This window comes from Mustela putorius, unplaced genomic scaffold (genome assembly GCF_011764305.1).
Source record: "Mustela putorius furo isolate JIRA1106 unplaced genomic scaffold, ASM1176430v1.1 tig00001059_pilon_pilon_pilon, whole genome shotgun sequence".
NCBI lineage: Eukaryota > Metazoa > Chordata > Mammalia > Carnivora > Mustelidae > Mustela > Mustela putorius.
The window spans coordinates 3,306,470-3,331,921 of NW_025421553.1; the positions used below are offsets into that span (position 1 = coordinate 3,306,470).

Here is a 25,452-nt window from a genome sequence, read left to right on the forward strand (position 1 = left end):
AGAAATTCTCTCATATTTTCCTACCAAGTCTACACTGTTTCCCTCCTATTAAAATGGATAAAGCACTCCTGTTTCTATCAAAGACCAATACCCTCACTTGGGCAATGGATTCCAACTACTCTTGTGTTTCCAAGAAGTCGCCTTTGAGTAACCCCTCTCTCTCCTGCATGACCAGTTTCTCCTCTTCTACTTGATCATTCTATTGAACACACAAACATGCTCTAGTATCACTTATCTTTAAAACCCCTCTCTTGACCTTAGTCCACCACACATACACTGGATATGGCCCCTTTTTCTGTTCTACTCACAGAGAAACTTGTAGTGACCGTCATTTCCTGTCTCTATATTCTCACTCTAATTCACTCTTTAACCCTCCCTAATCTTAAAAAATTTCCTGAAGCTCAAGTGTCAAGGTCACCAATGACCACCATATAGCCCAAATCCACTGTTAGTATGATCTCTTAGTAACAGGAGACAAACTTGATCTCTCTCTTCTACCTGAAATAATGTCTTCTGGCCTGTATGACATTCTCCTGCTTCTCCTTCCTCTAATTTCCTTTAATGGTTCTGCTTTTCACTAGTCTTCTAAAAAATGGAATGCCTCAGCAAGTATTTTAGGGCTACTTTCTCTTTGCTGTTTTCTCACCTTGTCCCAATGTTTTAGGCAACATCCATATGATGCTAAATCTCAAATTTATAACCCTATCCTAATCCTCTTCTCTGAATATCCAACTATCTCATATGTCATTTGGATGTCTGAGACTTTTTTTTTTTAAAGATTTTACTTATTTATTCATAAAAGAGAGAGCACACACGAACTCACAAGTAGGGGAGGGGCAGAGGAGAGGAAGAGGCAGATTCCCCACTGAGCAGGGAGCCCAACATTGGGCTTGATCCCAGGACCATGGGATCGTGACCTGGGCTGAAGGCAGATGCTTATTAACCAAATGAGCCACCCAGGCGCCCATCTGAGATATATAAACTAAACAGACACTTGATCCACAAATCTCCCTGCCACCCATCCGCTGCCCCCATCCCGCCACACTTAAATCTTCAAATTCTCACTCCTCTAACATTACACACAGGCACATTTTATTCTGTTATATCTTACAGTAGCAGCCTTACTCTTCCATACCATTCCAGTGGTATAAATATGCCAAAACCTTAAATTTCTGCATTTTATAGTCAGACTTCATTATTTTATGAGTGCAAGATGCCCTATATCCACTCCAATTTCCAGACAACACCTGGATTCAAAGGCTAGATGAAAGCACTTACATCTATAGATGGTGTAGCAAAGATTTCAGCAATATGTTAAAGGTAAAGGATATATCCTATAATTTCTAAGAGGAAGCTAGTGTTAGTATCTTTAGATAGTCCCATTTTACGTGATTTTCCTTCTTATCAAACATCAAACTTAATAAAAAATAAATCACTGCAAAAAACTTGGCAAACAAACATATTTTCCTGAACAGCACATAAATAATAGAAAAGCGTACAGCATTCTGAAAGCCTTAGCCTCTTTTGTATAAATTCATCTTGAGATTACCACAAACATCAAATGTAAGAGTGCTGATCCAATCCTTATTTAAATGGGAGTGAGGTGTTATGGTTGGGAAGTACTTCAATCTGTTCCAAAATTATCCCCAATAATCTTTAAAATGCTGGTCTTCAAGCCTTTGGAACATGCCGTCCCATGCTTAATAGATCTGACCTATACATGAATAAGATACGGTAGAAGTGATTTCTAAAGCTAGGTCACAAAAGACATTGCAGCTTCCACCTCATCTCCTGGACTGCTCACTTTGAAGCCAGCCATCATGCTATGAGGATACTCAGGTAACCCTATGGAAAGGCCAACCTGGGGCCCAAAGCAGCACCAACTTGTCAGCCAAATGAGTGAGTGACCTTGGAAACAGATCCTCTAGCCCCAGTAAAGTCAACAAATGTTGCTCACGTGGAGAGGGAATAAGCAGAATATACAGATTCTCTCATCTAATTGTAATCCACAATGGAAATTCCCAACAACCACCTTTCTGTGTGGTTAGCAAATGAGCTACTCTAGTCAGATTTTCCCAAATTCACTTTTAAACTTGGGACCACTGTTGTTAAACTCTAAACCAGCAGGATTTTCAAACTGAAATATCAGGTAATCAGATTTTAAAAGAAAGTTGTTTATCCTCTTAAAGTATCTGCTTTTAAAGTAAAAAAGTAGCTTTAAAGTACCTTTTAAAAGTACCTTAAAAGTATTTTTAAAGTAAAAAATCCTTCTGGAGCTCAAATAAGAGTTATTATGATTTAAAATTCTTAAGTATATTATGTTCCAGAATGTTAATTTTTTATAAAAACAGAAATCACTCTACCATATTAGCATATGTATTTGTCTTCTTAAAGAACATCCACAGATAGTGTTTGTGAAATTATGGGTTTCTGTGGACTATAATCTGAAAGACTAAACAAAAAATGTTAATGGCGTTTGCCTCTGCAGAGAGGATGCAGGCAGCTGGAGGACAGGGCAAGATTTATTTTCATTTCCTACACACTCTCTTGCACTTTTTAAAATGTGTGCTATAGGGGCGCCTGGGTGGCTCAGTGGTTAAGCCTCTGCCTTCAGCTCAGATCATAGTCTCAGGGTCCTGCAATCTAGCCCCGCATTGGGAGCCTGCTTCCTCCTCTCTCTCTCTGCCTGCCTCTCTGCCTACTTGTGATCTCTGTGAAATAAATAAATAAATAATCTTAATAAAATAAAATGTGTGCTATATGCATGTAATATCTACTCCAAGATAATACTGCTCAAAGATAATAAAAAGTCTCTTTTTCTAACAAAGCTATATTTTTTGTTTAAAATGAGAGACACCTGAAAGAACTTTAGTATTTATTCAAAACCATGCCCATTACCTTTCTTTCAAAGTCTGCTAAGTAAGATATTATCTGGGTATGTTAATAGTGCCTACATTTAAGTTTGAGGCCTAGAAGCAAGTTGCCTTTTTTACGACTCTGGAAACAACCAAAATGATATGACAAGAAACAATCTGGCTTTGACAACATAAAAACACCATATGATTTTTAAAATTTCACATGTAGATCAGCTTTAAAAGCTGCCTGAGATGGTTGCTCCTCATACCACTTCAGAAAAATATTTGGAACAAAAACACAGTTAAAACATAGAATGCCCTCATTTTGTAGACACGTAAGCTAAATTACAAGAAGGTTAAGTGATCTGTCCTTATCTAGCTAAAGACAGTGCCAAATATTTGACTCTAGGTTTCATTCTCCACTGAACCAAAGTCAGTTATTTCTGATTTAGAAATCTGTTTAACAGAGAAATATTGTCCTATACCACTGGTTGGGCCTTAATTTCAATAAAAATTGGACAAATATAATGAGGATATATGTGCTAGGTAAAAATCATGTAAAATACCCTAAATAAATTAGGGTAATTAAATGATGAACATAGGTAACACAATAAAACCAGAAGCCTCCACTACTAGGTTTACAGAGGGTCTTCAACAACTTCATCAACATCCAATAAAAACAAATGAAAGATTTTAATTCACAACTCAGTAACAGTGAGATACATTAGGAACAGAATTACCCCTCTCCCCCATAATAATCTGCTTTTTGAGGCAGTCTACCAAACAGTGGTCACAGAAAATGAGAACTCTTTTTTTTCCTCCATTCAGTTACTCTTTTCTGTTCCTTACATTTAATATTTTGGCAAGAAAATTGTCACGGTTTAAGTCCGACTTCATGGTGCTAATAATAATATTTAATTAGCAGGCAGTTATCTGAATTGAGATACTAAACTTTTGTCAAAGACCTAATTCTACACTAAATAAAAAATCTCATTAGTACAATATAAACTAATATAAAATCATAGCATGTGGTAACTCATCATAAAATATCATTAAGTTGTAGGGAGAAAATCCTACCAACACATATCTCCAAAAGACAGTATATACATTCTGTATGAAAGTGAAGCAATAACTGGATTTTAAAGCTGACATAATACATTATATTGGTATAACAGAACAGATTTTTCTCAGTGTTTTTTGAGTAAGCATTAACTTCCTGTGAAAATGTGTAACTTGTTTCAACTCAGGCCACTCTTTAATTCATTAGGATATATGTGATATGAGTGTTCAAACAAATGAGCACAATAATTAAAATACGTTTGTAGGTTTTGTCCAGTGTTACCTTTTTTTCCAAGTTTATTACCTTAACTGATAGCTAGTATCACCTTTCAGTGATGCTAATGTGTAAACTGATGTTAGAGAAAACAGGGGAAGAACTTTTGTGTTAGAATTAAGGAGCCATCAAAGAAATACTAATGAAATATCAGAAAAGATAAGAGTTTCTGAAATGATACTATAACAAAGAAAAAGACAAGAAATTAAAGAAAGACTAGAATAAGAAGAGTAGAATGTCATAGGCCTAATTAAATAGATGCAATAAAATCAACTCTAATGAACATAAAAGAATATAATAGGGGAAATGTGTGTTATAGTCACGTGGAAGCACTGCAAGATTTTGGAAGCAAGTTAATAAGCACACTGCTAAGTATGTTAAATATTATGGTAGAATGGTATCTTTCATCATTGTCTGGAGGTACTTACTCTAACATAAGAGCTGTTTTTTTATATTATTGAAATAAAAATCTTGAGGAAAACATATATGAAAGTCCAATTTAGGAACAGCACAGACATTAACAAATATTAAGACTGAATGGCTGAGACCAATTCATATCTGAATTTAGTCATAGCCAGTAAACTAAGGAATTAGACACCAGACTCCACAAATTAAATTTAGAAAGTATAAAATCAGTTGTATTTGTAGTAAGTATATAGATATTCAAGATGCATTAATATTTTATCAGATCTTAATATTTGGTGATAAATCATCATCTTAGCTGTGTCTGGTAGAGCTATAGTATCATATGGTTGAAAAGAACCTCAAGAAACTATAAAGAGGGGACGCCTGGGTGGCTCAGTTGGTTGGACGACTGCCTTCGGCTCAGGTCATGATCCTGGAGTCCTGGGATCGAGTCCCACATCGGACTCCCAGCTCCATGGGGAGTCTGCTTCTCTCTCTGACCTAAAGCCTCTGCCTTCGGCTCGGGTCATGATCCCAGGGTCCTGGGATCGAGCCCCACATCGGGCTCTATGCTTGGCAGGGAGCCTGCTTCCTCCTCTCTCTCTCTCTGCCTGCCTCTCTGCCTACTTGTGATCTCTGTCTGTCAAACAAATAAAATCTTTAAAAAAATATATTAAAAATAAAGAAAGAAAGAAAGAAACTAACTATAAAGAGGAAGAGATACAGATATATCAGTATAAGTCAGTATAACTTTAGGGAACCCTAATCAAGTCACCCAGATTTCCTTGGGCCTCTGTTTTAATATGTTTAAAATGGGAGAGGGGCAGGAACAGAGGTCACATGAAAGACTCTCTGTCTAGATCTCTTCCAGTTCTAAAACTCTCTTGTCACTTCATTCTTTTATATTTTGTTATTAAGTAATCACAAAGTGACAGACGGCATTTCATGGGAACAGCTGTGATTAATATCAGGTTAAATGTCTTTAAAATAAAAATATATTGGTATGTTACACAAAATTTTCAACACCCCTCCAACCACAGAATGTCAACTTCCAAAGACTACTACAGTTTAGTTTGCCTAGTAAAATTTCTAACTTGTGTGTTTAACTTAGTCAATCGATTCAATTTCTGAAATCAAATGCAAATTATACATATAATACTTCTAAAACATGTGGGTTCAAAGGTTCAAAAATCACATTCAGTCCCTGAGATACACCAAAAATATGTAGAAAAATAAAAGTAGAAATCACAACAACCATATGGCATAAAGAAAGCTGTCACAATTACTGGAAATGAACCCTACTTCCAACAAAAATACTAAAGGACAAATGTTTGCAGTCCTGCCTCAGCTCAGTGCATTCTCCTTCCCTCTTCATATATGTCCGCTTCAAAAAAATGTTCTCATTTTATCTCTTCACTCATGGAAAGGACAATACTTATCCCAATGTACTACCTTGTTACACATTTCTGACTTCTCCAGCCAAAGAAAATATCCTCTGCCTCCTTCCCTTGAGGCTTTGCAAAGTAATGGAATAATATGATAAACAATGCTAAAGTATTAAAAGGCAACCATACTTTAATGTCTACCCTTTCCAGATATCTCATTTGTAACATAAAAAGGGCCTGAACACAAAGAAATGACTACTGTAGAAATGTCAAGTCCTCCTTGAACAAGTTAGTCAAAGAAATATTTGGACTTCTGATTGTGGGAATAGCAGACTACGCAATTCAAACAGTTATCCCTTTGAAGTCAATTTAAAAAGCCAGACGAGGGGCGCCTGGGTGGCTCAGTGGGTTAAAGCCTCTGCCTTCGGCTCAGGTCATGATCCAGGGTCCTGGGATCGAGTCCCGCATCGGGCACTCCTCCTCTCTCTCTGCCTGCCTCTTTGCCTACTTGTGATCTCTCTCTGTCAAATGAATAAAAAATCTTTAAAAATAAAAAAATAAAAAGCCAGATGAAATATTAAAATTATAATTATCATCTTAAAAGCATCAAATAACTACCAACATAGTAAAGAATGAATAACCAGCCCAAATCCACCAAAAGTTGAAACCCAGAAAGGTGAGCTCAACTTTTGTCTTCCATGGGTTTGTCAACAAAAATATTTAAGAGTCTGAACTCTGATATGTGTCTGACTTCCAGGACTGGGGAACAAAGATCAGAATCTGGGACCCACCAATGGTAAAGACTGTAATAAAAATACCACTGTCTTTGGGCTTGGACTCCACAGGGAGGCATCCTAAGACAAGAAAGAAGGAACCAGAAGGTGGCCCAGAAAAGTTAAAGATTTGAAATTGGATTAAGGTAGTCTCACACTCCAAGGCACTTGGCAATGGCAAATGAAAACTTCTCTAGAGAAAAATTAACTTCATCTTATACATCAAATTATTTCTGCAACAGACAATAGAATCAGACCTACAGAGAGTTGACATGTTGGAATTATAAGACACAGACTGAAAAATACTACATTCAAGGGGATAAAAGCCAAGCTTAACCATTTTTGCATGCAACTGAAAACTATACAAAGTAACACAGAAGATACGAAAAAGAACCAAATAAAAATTCTAGTAACTAGTAAAAGAGGCAAAAAAGATTGTAACTTCCAAATAGTAAGAAAAAAAATCTGAAATGAACAGTCAACTTGTCTAAATGGCAAGAAAGACAGGAAAAGGGAACTAATAAACAGAGCAAAGGTAAAGTACACAGTAAGATGGGAGAGTTAAATCCAACCTTGTCATATAAGAGACACACCAAAAAGAAGAATGCAAAAAGGCTGGACATAGAAGAATAGAAAACGATATACCATAAAAGGAATAATGAAGAAAAAGCTGGTGTTGTTATAGCAATCTCGGACAAACTAAACTTTAATTCAAACAAAAACAAAAAAACAAAAACCAAAAAAACACTACCCGAATAAATGAGGAACACTTCATAATAGTAAGTCACTAAGGAGATATGATTACTATGCAATTCCATGCATCTACTAGCACAGCATCAAATACATTAAACAAAAACTGAGAGAACTACAAGAGGAAATAAAATAAAATCCACAATCAGAAAGGGATATTTTAACATACCCTTCTTTATAATTGAGACAAGCAAAAAAAAAAAAAAAGATCATTAATGATGCTAAAGATATGAAATACAAGATTAACAAACGTGACGCAATGAAAACATCTGGAACACTGCACTCAACTGTAGAGGAAAAAGACAATATACTGGGCCATTATGCAGATCTCAAGTTTTAAAAGTGTGAAATAACAGACCCTTGAAACAGAATGTATTCTCTAATTATCTTGTACAGTTGTTAGAAATCAAAAAACAAATTAAAAATAACTAGAATATCTCCACGTGTTTAGAAATTAAGAAATATAATACTTCTAATTAATCCAAAAGTCAACATTTTATATCAATAAAAATTAGAAAACATTTTAAGTGAATTATAAAAATACTATATATCATAACTTGAGTAATATAACTAGCTAAAACAGTGCTTAAGAGGAAATATTTGGCCTTAAATGCATGCAATTAAAGGGAAGAAATGCTGAAAAGTAGAGAACTATAAGAAATTAACAAAAAAACTGTAAAAAATTAACACCCAAAAAACAGAAGAAATAAAGCAGAAATCAGCACACTAAAACACAAACATGCAATAAAAAGGATCAGCAAGATTCAAAAATTTAGTTCTTTTGAAAGACTACAAAATCTCTGCTGAGACTGATAAAGGAAAAAGAGAAGGTTCTTATAACCTGTATCAGAGATAAGAAGGGAATTCTTTCCTGAAGCCAATAGTATATAATTTGGTGAAGGTAAATTAAAAAGTGTGGATGAGACAGACAAGCTCTTAGAGGAAAAATTACCAAAATAATTAAGAGACAGAAAACCTGAATAGGCTTAGGAAGGAGAAATCCAATTAATTAAAAGCCTTCCCACAAAAAAAAAAAAAAAAAAAAAATTCCCAAAGCAGATGGCTTCCCTGCCAGACTGCAGCAAAAATTTGAGGAACAGAAATTCTAATCATACACAAACTTTTCCAGAACAGAAAATAAGGGTCAGTTTACCTTATGAAACTAGCATAACATTGATTTCTTGACAAGAACAATATAGGCCACCTCATTTATGAACACTGATGCAAAACAAACTGCTGGGTAAAATATTAATAAACTGAACCCAGGAATAATTTTAGAAGATAATACACTAAAACCAAATTAGATATATCCCAGAAATCAGATTAGGTTTAACAGTTAAATAAAATACAACATATTAACACAGTAAAAGAAAATTCATATGGCAATGAAAAGTCGTTAAAAAAAAAAAAAAGGAAAGCATTAAATTCAAAGAGAACAAAACACAAAATTGTTAGTAAATAAGATACAGCGGGGAACTTTTTTTTTTTAGTTTTTATTTTAATTACCTGGTGCTCATTATGACGAGCGCACTCTTTAATCCCCAGCATTTTTTCACTCAACCTCCCACCCACTTCCTCTCAGTTTGTTCTCTATATCAAGAGTCTGTTTCGTGGTTTGTCTCTCTTTTCTCCCTTTGCTCATTTGTTTTGTTTCTTAATTTCTACATATGAGTGAAATCATATGGTACTTGTCTTTCTCAGACTTATTTTGCTTAGCATTATACTCTAGCTCCATCCATGTCATTACAAGTGGCAAGATTTAATTCTTTTTAATGGCTGAATAATAGTTCATCATTCATACACACACACACCCCACTTCTTGAACCTTTCATCAATGGAGGGACACTTGGGCTGCTTCCATATCTTGGCTATTGTAAATAATGCTGCAATGAACATAAGTGTGCATATATCCCTTTGAATTTGTTTTAGTATTCTTTGGGTAAATACCCAGTAGTGTGACCGCTGGATTGTAAGGTAGTTCTCTATTTTTAACTTTTTGAGGAAACTCCATACTGTTTTCCACTGACTGCATCAGTCTGCATTCCTACCAACAGTGCACAAGGGTTCCTTTTTCTCCACAACTCACCAACACCTGTTGTTTCTTATGTTCTTGAGTTTAGCCATTCTGACAGGTGTTAAGTTTTGATTTGCATTTCCCTGATGGTAACCGATAATGAGCATTTTATCAAGTATCTGTCGCTCATTTGTATGTCTTCTTTGAAGAAATGTCTGTTTATATCTTCTGCCCATTTTTTCCATTGTATTATTGGGTTTTGGGTGTTGAGTTGTGCAAGTTCTTTATATATTTCAGATACTAACCCTCTACCAGACATGTCATTTGCAAGTATCTTCTCCCATTCAGTAGGCTGCTTTTTAGTTTTGTTGATTATTTCCTTTGCTGTGCAGAAGCTTTTTATTTTGATGGAGTCCCAACAGTTTACTTTTGCTTTTGAGGCAAGGGGACCTATCTAGAAAAAAAGTTGCTGCACCCAGTGTCAGAGAAATTACTGCCTGTGCTGTCTTCTAGGATTTTTATGGTTTCATAATTTTTATGGTCTCATATTTAGATCTTTCATCCATTTTGAGTCTATTTTTGTGGGTAATGTAAGGAAATGGGTCTTTTTCCCATTGCACAGTCTTTTCTGCTTTGTTGAAGATTAATTGACCACACAATTGTGGGTTTATTTCTGGATTTTCTACTCTGCTCCATAAATCTACATGTCTACTTTTGTGCCAATATCATACTGTTTTGATTGCTATAGCTTTGTAATATAACTTGATGTCTGGAATTGTGACGCCTCCAGCTTTGCGTTTGCTTTATAAGACTGCTTTGGCTATTCAAGTCTTTTGTGGTTCCACACAAATTTTAGGATTGTTTGTTCCATTTCTGTGAAAAATGCCATTGGTATTTGGATAGGGATTGCATTAAATGCATAGACTGCTTTGGGTAGCAGAGACATTTTAACAATACTTGTTTTTCCAATCCATAAGCGTGAAATGTCTTTCCATTTCTTTGTGTTGTCTTCAACTCCTTTATTCAGAGTTTTATAGTTTTCAGAATACAGGTCTTTTACCTCTTTGGTTAGGTTTACTTCTAGGTGTCTTACTATTTTTGGAGCCATTGTAAATAGGATGGTTTTCCTAATTTCTCTTTCTGCTGCTTCATTATGGTACAAAGAAATGCAGCAGATTTCTGTAGATTGACTTTGAGCAGAGAACTTCTTTAATGTATTAAAGGTTTTAACAAAAAACAAAACAGAAAACAAACCTTCAGCAAACGTACTTGGGAGTGAAATGTTAAAAGCTTTCTCTTTGAGATCAGGAACAAGACAGGAAGGGCAGCCCTGGGATGATGCAGCATTCTATTTCTTGACCTGGGTAATAAATTCATGTGTTTACAATAACATATTGTACATTTTATGTACAATCTAGAATATGTGTTATAGAAAAAAAGAAATACTTGGAGATGAACAAAAGGTTGATTAAGACTAACACTAAAGCTCAGCAACTCTGTAGGTCCTAATTTTCCCCCCATTACGATTAATTTCAAACCAATTAATATTTATTGGGCCTATCTGGCAACATGAATTATTAACCTTAAAGATGTTATAGTCTATCATCCAGTGACTTCATTATCTATGAACCCATCTTAAGGAAAAAGGCCAAGATAAAAAGAAATCCATAACATGCTAAGATGTTCATCCCACATGAAAATAAAATGGAAAACAACTAAATAACCAACTACAGGGAGTAGTTAAGAAAAATAATTCTTGGGGTGCCTGGATGGCTCAGTGGGTTAAAGCTTCTGCCTTCAGCCCAGGTCATGATCTCAGGGTCCTGGGATCGAGCCCTGCATCCGGCTTTCTGCTCACCAGGGAGCTTGCTTCCTCCTCTCTCTCTGCCTGCCTCTCTGCCTACTTGTGATCTCTGTCAAATAAATAAAATCCTAAATAAATAAATTTTTTAAAAAAGAAAAATAATTCTTTTAATGGGATTATTATACAGTCAATAAAAATAAGATTTACAAAGGAGTCTAAGAAATGTATATAACCTAATGCTTTTTAAAATTAGAAATATACACACACAAACATGTATACTACAACGGGGGATATGTCTTAGGCACGGAAAAAAGACAAAATGAGACAGAGGGAGAGAGGGGTTGGGGTAGACAAAAGCTATACTGGTTTTTTTATATGATGAGCTTTTGCATATTATCTGTACTTCTTATTTTATTTCTTGAATTTCCTATAATGACTATATAAAGCTTTAATAATGGGGTATATAAGAACTGAAGAAAATAATCACAAACCTATGTATCTTATTTTAATTACTTCAAAATATAATTAAAATCTCAATTTTTATCTCACTATGATTTTATTCAGGTAAACTATTTTCTAATGGTTAAACTATATAAGTCTATAATTTGCTAATTATTTATAATAATTTATAATTATACTTAAGTGTTGTAAATCATATAACCATAAAAATAATAAAAATTCAATCTCCAAAGATATTTCATCTCCAGTTTTCTGGCTAAAATTCTAAACCAGTTTGCTCCTAACAGCTAAAAGAGAAAATGATCTATAAACAGGCTTCAGGCAGTCATTTCTGCTTTGACATAAATAAATTTATTTATGACATAAGTTTTGTCATAAATAAATTTATTTGTAAAAGCAAAATAACTGTCAGTCTCTGAACAAAAGATTATTATGGCTCCTCACTTTCTGGTGCAACCATTTTCAACCTCAGTTCTGCCAATATTCTGGTATTTTATGAGCCAGTTTTGAGGTATGTCTTAAGTAATCTGTTATCAATCATAAAGTATAGATGTGTTTAATGCTTAGCATTAGAAATAATAATAAACTGAAGCAAATGTAAGATCATCCCTATATGACTTAACATAGTTTGCATCCCACTACATTTTAATGAGAGGAAAAGAATAGAGTAGAGGTAAATCTTACATCTTGGGAATTCCACATTCACTTATTCAATACTTTCTGAGCATCTATTTGAGGCCAGGCACTGTGCAAACAACAGAAACAGAACTGAAAACTATAATTTAAGTTACAGGGTTAAACATAACTGTCATTTTACAATTTAAAGCTTCTAATAGACTAACCCAATCCTACTTTTCACTACTTGTCAGCACAAACTTTTTCCCTCTAGTTCTCTGATGTTCTTTTAAAACATTCTAGTTTTCCCTCTTGCCAAACTTCTGCTCAGGCTGCTCCCCAGCCTAAGTGCTTTTTGTCCATTTACCAGCACCTGTAGAACGCTCACCACAAGGTAGGCACTGTGCTTCAAATGAGAAGGAAAAGGACTTTTCTATTTTTTGAAGCCCGGGTTGAGTCCCACTTCTTTCTCAAAGAATTACTTATTATCCTCGCCATATTCTGAATGCTGTAACTACTATCTAACATGGTGGCTCCCAACCTTTAATATAAGAAATGATTTTTAATATCAAGATGTTTCACGAATCTTATTCTCACTCCTCAGATGATCTCATCTGGTCCCAGAGCCCTAAATACCATCTGTACACTGATAACTTTCAAACATAAACCTCCAGCTTCACCTCTCCCTCGAACTCCTAATAGATATGCCTATTCAAAGTCTTGAATATTTTATAGGAATCTCAAACATAGCCACATCCAAAACAAAACTCCTGATTTACAACTCTAAACCTGTTTTCCACCTACCCCCTACCCAACAGCCCATCTCAGTAAAATGTGCCACTTTTCATCCAGTTGCTCATGTTGAAAAACTTGGGAGTCATCCTTTACTTCTTTCCCTCATACTCCACGTCTAATCCATCAGTAAATCCTAATTATTCTACTTTTGTTCTTTAAAGGTTTTATTTTTTTATTTTGAGAGAGAGAGCGAGGGAGAGTGCGAGTGAGGGAGGGGCATAGAGATAGAATCTCAAGTAGACTCCAGGCTGAGTGTGGAGCCCGACATGGGGTTTGATCTCATGAAACTGAGATCATGACCTGACTGAGCCAGTCAGGTGCCTTTCTACTTCCTGAGTATATCACAAAGCTGACAACTTCTTTGCTCCCCAATCACTACTACCTTCTCCAAGCAGCACATTTTCAACCCAGATTATTGTAAGATTTTTCCTGACTGGTTTTCCTTCTTCCACTCTTGTCTTTAATTTTCAATACAAGTTGGAATAATCCTCTAAAACAAAACAAAACAAAACAAAAAAAACAAAAACCAACTCAAATCTGGATATTCCCATGCTTGAAACACTATAATGATTTCCATTTCACTCAGAGTAAAATGGAATCTTTAAATGACTTTCAATGCCCTATTTGATCTAGCCTCTGCCTATTCTACCAACTGTCTTAACCACTCTCCCCTTCACTCACTCTGAGTCAGCCACATTAGCCTCCCTGTTGGTTCTTCCAACATGCCAAAACACTTCCATTTCAGAAGACACTGCTCCTTCTCCCTGAACATTTTCCCTCAGATAGCTCTGTAGCTTACTCCCATCACTTCCTTCAGGTCTCTCAGTTCAAGGGGCCTCTCAAAAAGCCCTTTCCTCACCAATCTATGTAAAGTAGTATCCTGGGGCACCTGGGTGGCTCAGTGCGTTAAAGCCTCTGCCTTTGGCTTAGGTCATGATCCCAGACATTAAGAATACAAAAATAATTAAGACAAGGTAATGCCTTGAGACATATAAAAATAATACTTACCGAATATAACATATACTAGAGATAAAAATATAGATTATAAAATTGTAGCACAACAGGGGAAGTAACTGACATTTTACAGGTAGATGTTTAGGGAAAGTTTTAGTAGTGACGATACTTAACAAATACTCACAAAATCAAGGAACAGAAGGTATTCTTCAGTTTACTTTACATGTGAAATGAGGGTTTTAAGTCTCAAAGTGCTACAGTAATTTGCTACCATGAGATAAGCTAGCCTCAGAATGAAACCAAAACAAGGGGAATGACAGAGCTGAACAGATCACAGAGAAACTGAGCCAAGTCCTTGATGATTTCAGGCTAGATAAAGCCTCAGATAAAGTTCAGCTACAAGATCTAATCATTCCCTCTATTGTTTAAGCAGTCTGAATTTGGTTTTCTGTCACTTGCAATATAAGAATACAAATGAATGTCTATGAATTCTTTCAAAAAGCAAAGCACTTGCTTATTTCAAGGTGTAGGGCCACCACTGGCATTTTTAAAGAGATGAATCTTTTAGTATATGGGATTTCTACCCACTAGTTCTCAGTAGGCCCTTACAACCACTGTGACAACCAAAAATGTACCTATATATTTTCCAAATGCCTAAGGGAAAAAAAAAAATCTATTTTCTAATGGTTTTATATGTGCCTATTTCTCTCAGTGGTTCCACGAGGTACACATAAATGTACTTAACATCAACCTTAGGAGTAACTGGGTGATGGACAGTAAAGAGGGCATGTGATGTAATAAGTGCGGGGTGTTATATAAGACTGATGAATTAGGGCGCCTGGGTGGCTCAGTCGTTAAGCTTCTGCCTTCAGCTTGAGTCATGATCCCAGGGTCCTGGGATGGAGCCCCGCATCAGGATCCCTGCTCAGTGGGGAGCCTGCTACTCCCTCTACCACTCCCCCTGCTTGTGTTCCCTCTCTCAATGTCTCTCTCTCTCTCTCTGTCAAATAAATAAATAAATAAAGACTGATGTATAATTGAACTCTACCTCTGAAACTAATAATATATGTTAATTAATTGAATTTAATTTTTTTAAAAGATTTTTATTTCTTTATTTGACAGACAGAGATCACAAGCAGGCAGAGAGAGAAGGCTCTCTATCCCAGGACCCTGGGATCATGACCTGAGCTGAAGGCAGAGGCTTTAACCCACTGAGCCACCCAGGTGCCCCTTGAATTTAATTTTTTAAAAAAGTAAAGAAAAACATCAACCTTAGAAGAACAGGGATGTATCACTGAAATATTTAATTTTACATAATCCAATTTTAATCAGTGATTTATGACTACCTCAGTGTTTGGCCAAAATCCTATGCATAGCTTATTATCAACTGTTGAGGTAAGCGGTGCTATAAGTTTGCTCCTACTATTGGAAAATTCTTACTTATTTAAACTTACTTCTCCACAAAATACTGTAGAGACATGTCACTGATATTATTGGTCGCCTTCCCCTTAGCCATTCACCTAACTTCCTCCTACACTGAAATGCCAGATAATGGTTTTTCCAGCCCCCTTGATAGTAGGACATGAACATGCCAGCATGACATCTGACATAGGGCTTCTGTAAAAGGTTTATTTGCCTAATCAAGAGACTGGAGGGCAAACTTCCTACAATCTTTGGTGGCTATGTGAGACTGTGATGTCTGGAGCAGAAAGAGGAATGTGCAGCAGTAGGAGGATGAACCTAAGCGCAAAGATCAGCACACTAAGGATAAAGATGAAGAGCACCTCAACCCTTGATATAAGGTCATTGTCACTGACTGCCCAGCAATCCTCCAACTCTGGGCTTCCTTTTATGTGAAATACTATTTACTGTTGGTCAGTGTTATGTAACCTGAAGCCAAACTAATATAAGATATATTCAAGATTTGACAGCTGCTGAAAGTGGGAGAACCAAGATGACTGCAGGATTAGAGTGGCTGGCTGGGAGAAAGGGGTTCACAAAAGGGAAACTAGAAGGAAGAGAAACATATACACATATGCAAATGTAAACACACAAGGTGAGGGTAGGTGCATTAAAATCAAATTTCATGTGATTCTGTTTGGTATGAGGTAAGCTTATAGCACATCTAAGATAGAGATATATAGCAAGCAATGTGGGAAGTCAAGTTGCAGAATGGAGAAGCATCCACACAAAAATGACGATTTATATCATTAAAAACAAGATACAACCACCAAGAGAACACAGTGAAAAGCACAGAGATCCTTGAGTACATTGGTTACCTCCTGTCATTTTAGATGAGGTTCATCCACTGGTTAGGCCAAGTAGAGTAATTCCACTCCTCTTGACAAAGATACTATGACCGACTTGGCAGCAAGACCTTCTCCATTTGTTCAATCAGAATAGAGGTTAGGACTTTTGGGAAAAGACTAGAAGAGAATCCTTCTCTCTCCCTTTGGAAATAAAGAAGGCTATCACACGAACATTGCTGATAGCCATTTCTTTTTTCTTACTAGGAGGGAAGCCAGTCTGAGCATAAAGCGCAACCAGGAGGACAAAGTTGACATAGTAGCAGAAAAATGGAACTTCAGCCCTGATGACATAAGCCTATTCTTGAAACCAATTCTATCTGTGCACATGCCAATTATATAAGTCAATACATTCTTTTTGCCTTTAAATTCAGTTTGCATCTTAACTAATGCAGGAACTGCTATGTTTTGAGGGAAGTAGTGCAGGAAATGTGAAAAAATTTTCGGAGACATAAGAGAATCAGGACATACAATGCAGGAGAACCAAGAAATCAGATAATCTTATTCCTGTATAGTATATTTCGCAAATGATCTTAGGAACCAAGGATAACTGAGGAAAGACCATTAGAATTGGTGATTAGGAAGTCATAGGTGACTTTTAAAGTAGCACTTTTGGGGCACCTAGGTGGCTCAGTGGATTAAGCCGCTGCCTTCGGCTCAGGTCATGATCTCAGTGTCCTGGGATCGAGCCCCGCATCGGGCTCTTTGCTCAGCGGGAGCCTGCTTCTCTCTCTCTCTCTGCCTGACTCTCCTCCTACTTGTGATTTCTCTCTCTGTCAAATAAATAAATAAAATCTTTAAAAAAAAAAAAAAAAAGTAGCACTTTTAAAGTAGCACTCTGACTAAAGAGTGCAAAGTAAGAATAATTAATATTTATTAGGAACTCCAAAATGTACCAAACACTTGGGTGGACATTTAACATGTGTTAAACTCCTTCAATTATGACTCTGTAAGCAAGTTTAACATTCTGTTTTATAGATAAAAAATAGAGTGAGTAGTAACTTACCCACAGCCACATAGCCACTAAGTGGTTGTAATAGACTTCAAACCCAGATTTATCTGACTCAAAAGTCAATGTTTTTTCTACTACACCAGACTTCTGGAATTAAAGAATAAAAATACAATGGCACAGCAGGCTCAAAATTCAGACTGGCCTCACTGAGTTGCACTCAGCACTGTATTTGGCAGCCTTGACACAGAAGCATATGTATACTCGAGAGAGGGAGAGACTAACGGACAGTTCTACAGAAAGACAGGGAGGGATGATTGTGACACATCTGGAGGGGCCTATTCTTGAAAAAGGGGAAGGGCATTTCTTCCTCTGAGACAGGAGTAAATAAGGAAATCATACTGAGGATAGAAAAGAATATACCTCAGACAGCTGACATTTTTCTCAGGAAAAGAGATCAAGTTATTTGCTATAAAAACCTTCAGAAATGAGACAGTAAGGAACACAATCAGCACTAAAGACCCAGTAGAGAGCAGAGCACCAACTGGTATAAAAACCAACCAAAATCCACACACAACTTGTCTCTTGTATCGTTCAGGGGCTCAGGGGTCAAAATGAAAGAGCTAGTGATGAGGCTCATTCTGGATTGGGGACTAGAAAGGTATATCCACAGAAAAGAAAGCACGCTGGGGCATCATTAGTAAAATCTGATGACTGTGAGATCCTGGTTTAGAGAGGCAAATGAAGTCAGCAGTAGGCTAATGGGTTAGATGAACAGAGAGACAAAGAGGGGTTCATAAAGACAGTGAGTGAGAAGGAGAAAACAGATTCCCTAAGAGAGGAAGAGTAAGAGATTTTTAATAACAGTTTGTAATCAGAGATGTGTTTTGACATAATCCTTCAAATTATTTTGCCAGAGGTAGAGAGCCATTGCCTGGAGCTCAGCAGTCCTACTATACCTTCAGCCAAAAGCACAGAATTGAGATAACCCCCTCTAAAAACGTACAGCCCTAGATTGTAGAAAAATGAAGGCTAAAAACAAATGAATGAACTAGCCCATACAGGAATCAAACATAAAAATATCTCCCATTTTTTTGAACTAAACAATTTTATCTCTAAATTTAAGAAATTAAAAAAATTTTTTTAAAGAAGGAAATTCACTAAGAGGTCTAAGTCTACAGCAAAGGGAAAGAGATTATGTGTCATGAGGCAGAATGAAAAGTAAACAAATCTGTCAGGCCAATTATACAACCCACATATTAAAGATTGTTAGTACAGAATTCCAATACGGCAAGGATAGTCTGTGTTTAATAACTTGGGAGGGCACCTAGCATAGCTTTTACAAAATGATACTACTCAATTTAATGTTAATAAAATAGTCCACCCATTTGCAATCTCAAAGGAGAAGCTATCAATTATATCTATAATCTCATTTTTACAATTTTGGGATTCTTGAGAAATTATCCAACTACTTCTCTCTCCCTTTGGAAGTAAATGACAAAGGCTATCACATGAACCTTGCTGATAGCCATCTTTAAACTAGGAGGGAAGCTAGTCCCAGCATGAAGCCCAAACAGAAGGACAGAGTTGAGATAACTGCAGAAAGACAGAAAATATGGGAAAAACAGCCATGGCAACTTCCTCCACTACCATTTCAATCCTGCAGTTTGCCCTTATAAACTCTGGCAAGAGACCAGGTTATTTAGGACAGTTTCTTACACCATTAATTCTGAGTACCCTTGCCCCAGTAATGAAGGAGGGAGAACTGAGACTGGCACAGCCTAAATTTTGCAGAAAATACCAAGTCCTATAGCGACTGTTAATAGAAACAAAGGAGAATCCATGAAATTTGAGAGGTTTTGAGTTTAAAAAGCTTTTCTCCATTTTAGTTCTTTCTAAATAAAACAAAGAGCGTGTGCAATACGGGTTTCTAAAGCTTGGCTGGTCAATTTGAGCGAACACTGAATAAAAGAATAAATCATTTAACCTTTCCTGTGCTATTACATATCTTAACAATCACAAGCCTTCTTTTTTAAAACGAACACTTCCCAATTCTTTCACTAGATCTAGAAAACGTAAGCCCCCGCCTTAAAAGTTCGGAGACCGACGATTTACTATAGTTAGAGATTAATTTCCATGAACAATCATTTGCATCCCAGGCACCATTCTCTACTTTGCAGTTCAATGGGCCAAGGAGTCTCCAACTCTTCCAACCACCCGTTTCCTGGGGACTTGATTCCCTCATCAAGGTGAAGCTTTTTCTTTGTAAGTCTGCATACGAGGCTACCGGGTATTCTTCCCAATTCAACTTTTAAAGGAAGCAAGAGGGTCCAAACCAGGAAGATCGGGAGGCGACTAAAATAGGAGGGGCAACGACCCACCCACCTAAAGCAAAGGAGAGACCGCTTGGAGGGGTGAAGCTTCACCAGGAACCAGGAAAGGTGTTGAGGGCAGCAGGCGTCGCGACCCCCACCCACTGTGTGAGAATGGAGGGCTTGCAAAGCCAGGGTCCAGCTGGAGGCCTGAAAGGGGGCACAGGGCGGAGAGAGGGTGGGACGTGGAGACAAGAGAGCGGCAGAGTCCGGCCGAGCACCACTAAGGTCTGGAGCAACGGCGAGGCAAAGACACCAAAGCTTGCGCTTCACTCACCTGCCAGACGCTCGCCCCGCGGCCAGAAGTACGGACGCCGCCTGGGCGCTTCCTCTCCTGCGGGACACAGCCGCTGCCGCTGCCGGAGCTCCAGGACCCGAGAGGAGAGGGTGGTGCAGAAGCAGGCAAAACGCCGACCGGACCCGAGCCCAGAGAGGCGTACATAGGGAGCGCCGGGGGTCCGGGAAGGCAACTCGGTGCTCCACCTTCCTCAGCAGTAACTAACAACGCCTCCCGGGAACAGCATCGTGCCAGCCTCGGCCCGCTGCTCCCGGGCCTTCGCCCGCAGCTCCCCCCAGCAGCGGCCGGGTTTCCGTCGGCCACACTCCGCCCCCTTGCTACTTGGCCTCCGCCATCTTGTTGGAGGCGGGAAGAATGCAGCGCGCATGCGTGCGTGGGGATCGCCGGCGTCCTCCTGCCCCGCAAGGAGGGGCTGGAATGCGCAGTCGCTTTGCCGCAGCGCTCTCAGACCCCTTGGTTATTCGCGGTCCTGGCCCTCGCGGGCTTGCTACTTGGGATGCAGAATCTCAGTCGTCAGACCTACTGGCCTTTCTTTGACTGGTTAGCGGCTTAATTAATAAAACCCTTCTACACACCCACAGTTATTCAGCAAACACCTATCTAGCACCTATAGTGTGAACCGTTCTAGGCTAAGTGCTGATGATGGATTGATAAAACCTGCTTCCAGCCCTAACGGAGCTCATAATCTAGCAAAAAAGACAAAGATGAACGAGTAATTCTCATTCTTGTTTTGTAGCTACGTACCACCTCCTCTCTCTCACCCACCCCCATTTTAATTCAAAGCATACCTATTCTGGGAGGTCTCGTTTGTCTCACACAGTTTTACCTGTTCTTTGCCTTTAATTACCTCTCTAGCTTAATTGCATTCAACATTAATTCAACAAATAATATTTGAGTTTCTATTATATACTTAATATTGTCGTAGGCTCCAGCAGTAAGAAATATAAATTCATGGAACTTACATTCTAGTGGTAAAGAATGGACAATAAAAGACAAATCACAGAATTAACGTTTGACAGTGATAAGGGATGGGAAAAGAGCAAACCACCAAAAGATGAAGGAGAGTGAAGGGCGGTAATTGGCAGTCTCTCTCTGGAGATGACATCTGATCTGAGACTGACCACAGGGGCCAGGAGCCAAGAGAAGGTCTGGGTCAGAGACATCCAGGCAGAAGAAACAGCAAAAGCAGAGTTCTGAGGTGGGAATGAGACCAGGAGGTAAGAGGGACAAAGAGAATAGGTGGCATGGACAGTGGGAGGAGAGAAGGTCAGGGGTCAAATTAGGTAGGGCATTGAGGCCATGGTAGGAGTTGGATTTTTACCACAAGGGCCCTGTCTGCCTTGCTGACACTGTCACAACTGCTTTACAAATACTAATACTTCCTGACTGCCTATGCTTTGCATGTGTTGATCCCACAGTCTTTTTTTTTTTTAAATATTTTATTTATTTATTTGACAGAGAGAGATCACAGAGGCAGGCAGAGAGAGAGGAGGAAGCAGGCTCCCCGCTGAGCAGAGAGCCCGATGCGGGACTCAATCCCAGGACCCTGAGATCATGACCCGAGCCGAAGGCAGCGGCTCAACCCACTGAGCCACCCAGGCGCCCCGATCCCACAGTCTTGAAGATCCTTACTATTGTTCTGTAAATGTCTAGCTTGTCATCTTTCAGGTTTTAGTGTAACTGTCAGCTCAGAAAGGCCATATCCTTCCTCAACTACCTCTCACTCCTGCTCTCCAGTTAGTTTCCACTATTGCACCTGATCATTTCTTCCATGGCATTCCACATTTTTGTTTTGGTATTTCACCCATCCCCACCCACCTCTCTGGCAACCTAGTTTATTCTCTGTATTTAAGAATCTGGGTTTGGGAGGTGCCTGGGTGGCTTCATCTGTTAAGCATCCAACTCTTGATTTCAGCTCAGGTCACCATCTCAGGGTGGTGGGATCAAGCCCCAACTGAGCCCCATAACACGCCCTGTGCTCATTGTGGAGCCTGCTTAAAATTATCTTGCTTCCTCTCCCTCTCTGCTCACGAGCGGGCTCGCTATCTCTCTTTCTATCTCTCTAAAAGAAAAAAATCTGTTGGGTTTTTTTTTTTTTTTTGTCTCTTTTTTTCTTTGTTTAACTGTTTTGTTTCTTAAATTCTACATGAGTGAAATCATGTGGTATTTGTCTCTAACTTCCTTAGCAGGTCCATCCATGTTGTTGCAAAGGGCAAGATCTCATTTTTTTTTTTTTTAAACAGCTGAGTTATATTCCATTTTATATATATCTCACACCTTTAGCCATTCATCTATGGAGGAACATTTGGGCTGCTTCCATATCTTGGCTCTTGTAAATAATGCTGCAATAAACATAGGGTGCATGTATTTTTTCAAAATAATGTTTTTGCTTTCTTGAGGTAAATACCCAGTAGTGGAATTACTGGGTCACATGGTGGTAATTCTATTTTTAATTATTTGAGGAACCTCTATGCTATTTTCACAGTGGCTGTTCCAGTTTGCATTACCACCAATAGTGCAAGGGTTTCCTATATCTCCACATCCTTGACAATACTTCTTCTCTCTTGTCCTTTTGATTTTAGTCATTCTGACAGGTGTGAAGTGCTATACCATTATGGTTTGGATTTGCATTTCCCTGATGATTAGTGATGTTGACCATCTTTTCATGTGTCTGTTGGGCATCTGTATGTTTGTGTTGGAAAAAATATGTATTCAGGTCTTCTCTTCATTTTTTATTTGGATTATTTGTTGGTTTTTGCTTTTGAAGTGTTTAAGTTCTTTATATATTTTTAATATTAGCCCTTTATTGGATATATCATTTGCAAATATCTTCTCTCATTCAATAGGTTGCTTTCTTATTTTGTTGATGGTTCTCTTCACTGAGACAAGCCTTTTCTTTTGATATAGTTTAATTTGTTTTTGTTTCCGTTGCCTGAGAAGACATATCTAGAAAAATGTTTTTACAGCTAATGTTAAAGAAATCACTGCCTAGGTTTCCTTCTAGGATTTTTATGGTTTCAGGTCTCACATTTAAGTCTTCAATCCAATTTGAGTTTATTTTTGTGTATGGTGTAAGAAGGTGGTCCAGTTTCATTCTTTTGCATGTAGCTCTCCAGTTTTCCCAGCACCATTTGTTGAAGAGCCTATCTTTTTTCCCCATTGTATATTCTTGTCCCCTTTGTTGTAGACTAATTGACCATATATTAGTTTATTTCTCTCTCTTCTGTTTCAATGATCTATGTGTCTGTTGTTTTGGTGCCAGTACCCTACTGTTTTGATTACTACAGCTTGTAGTATAACTTGAAATCTGGAATTGTGATACCTCCAATTTGTTGTTCTTTCTCAAAATTGCTTTGGGTATACAGGGTCTTTAGTGGTCATACATATTTTAGTATTATACATAGTATTATTTGTTCTGGTTCTGTGAAGAATGTTGTTGGTATTTTGATAAGGATTGCATTAAATATGTAGATTGCTCTGGATAGTATGGACATTTTAACAATACTTGTTCTTCCAATCAATGAGCATAGAAAATCTTTCCATATGTTTGTATCACCTTCAGTTTCTTTTCTCAGTGTTTTATTGTGTTTGGAGTACAAGTCTTCCACCTCCTTGTTAAGTTTATTCCTAGGTATTTTATTATTTTGGGTACAATTGTAAAGTGATTGTTTTCTTAATTTCTCTTTCTGCTACTTTATTAATAGTGTATAGAAATGCGGCAGATACCTGTATATTAATTTTGCATCCTGTGACTTTACTGAATTAATTTATCAACTCTAGAAGGTTTTAGATGGAATCTTCAGGGTTTTCTGCATGTAGTATTATGTCATCTGCACATAGTGAAAGTTTTACTTCTTCCCTACCAATGTGGATGTCTTTTATTTTTGTTGTTGTTGTTTCCTGATTGCTGTTGCTAGGACTTCCAGGACTGTGTTGAATAGAAGTAGTGAGAGTGCACTCCTTGAAACATACAACCTTCCAAAACTGAATTGGGAAGAAATAGAAAACTTGAAGAGATCAATTACCAGCAAAGAAATTGAATCAATAATGAAAAATCTCCCAAAAAACAAAAGTCCAGGACCAGATGGCTTCACAGGTAAATTCTATCAAACATTTAAAGAATTAATACCTATTCTTCTCAAACTATTCCAGAAAATAAAAAAGGAAGGAAAACTTCCAAGTTCATTCTAAAAGGCTAGCATTACCCTGATACCAAAATCATATAAAGACACTACAAAAAACCCACAAAACTACAGAACAATATCTCTGATGAACATAGATGCAAAAAACCCTCAACAAAATATTAGCAAACCAAATCCAACAATACATTAAAAAGAAAAAATCATTCATTATGATCAAGCGGGATTTATTCCAAGATGTAAGGATGGTTCAATACTCACAAATCAATCAGTGTAATATATCGTATTTACAAGAGAAAGGCTGAAAGCCATGTGATCATCTCAACAGAGGGAAAAAAAAGCATTTGAAAAAATACACTATTTTTTTAAAGATTTTATTTATTTATTTGACAGAGAGAGAGGGAGAAAAAGAGCGCTGAGCGCACAAGCAGGGGGAGAGGCAGAGGGAGAGGAAGAACCAGGCTCCCTGCAAAGCAGAAGCCCAATATGGGACTTGATCCCAGAACTCCAGGATCGTGACTTGAGCCGAAGGCAGTGGCTTAACCATCTGAGCTACCCAGGCACACCTTAAAAAAAAATACACCATTCATGATACAAACCCTCATCAGAGTAGATCTAGAGGGAACATACCTCAATATAATAAAGGCCCTATATGAAAAACCCACAGCTAACATCTTCTTGATGATGAAAAGCTGAGAGATTTTCCTCTATAATCAGGAATAAGACAAAGATGTCTACTCTCAACACTTCTATTCAACATATTGTTAAATTATATATTCACTGTCCCACTAAAGTGTGAACTCCATGAGGCGTGACAATGTTCCGTTTACCCATGAACTCCCTGGGCCTAGCACCATGCCTGGCATGGGTGGTCACTCAATAAATGTCCGCTGTGGGGCACCTGAGTGGCTCAGTGGGTTGGACCTCTGCCTTCTGCTCGGGTCGTGGTCTAGGGGTCCTGGGATCGAGCCCCACATTGGGCTCCTTGCTTGGCGGGGAGCCTGCATCTCACTCTCCCTCTGTCTGCATACTTGTAATCTCTATCTCTCTGTCAAATAAATAAATAAAATCTTTAAAAAAAATAATAAATGTCCGCTGAATTGATGAAAGTTTGTCAGCACTTAGGTAGTCAGTGGCATTCAACATTGCTTTTCACTTGGCAGTTTTTAAAATGAAATGCAAGTTGTTTCCTATTTCTATGTCTCCTCAACTAGATTTACACATAGGAACTTTAAAGGGTGGGGGG

The 25,452-nt window shown here is 37.8% G+C and overlaps 1 protein-coding gene across 7 annotated transcripts in view; it reads right to left on the reverse strand.

The window, feature by feature from the left end:
* The window catches only part of APC (APC regulator of WNT signaling pathway), a 133,687-nt gene extending 113,253 nt beyond the window's left edge, over positions 1-20,434 (reverse strand). For 4 of the 7 annotated variants that reach the window (XM_045087134.1, XM_004761323.3, XM_004761320.3 and 1 more), the window contains exon 1: positions 20,047-20,434. In XM_045087134.1, coding sequence (XP_044943069.1) covers positions 20,047-20,211 — 165 coding nt within the window. In that variant the 5' untranslated portion in view covers positions 20,212-20,434. The remainder of the gene's footprint in view (positions 1-20,046) is intronic. The other 3 variants (XM_004761324.3, XM_004761321.3, XM_004761318.3) reach the window with 1 other exon arrangement.
* Positions 20,435-25,452: the final 5,018 nt, after the last annotated feature.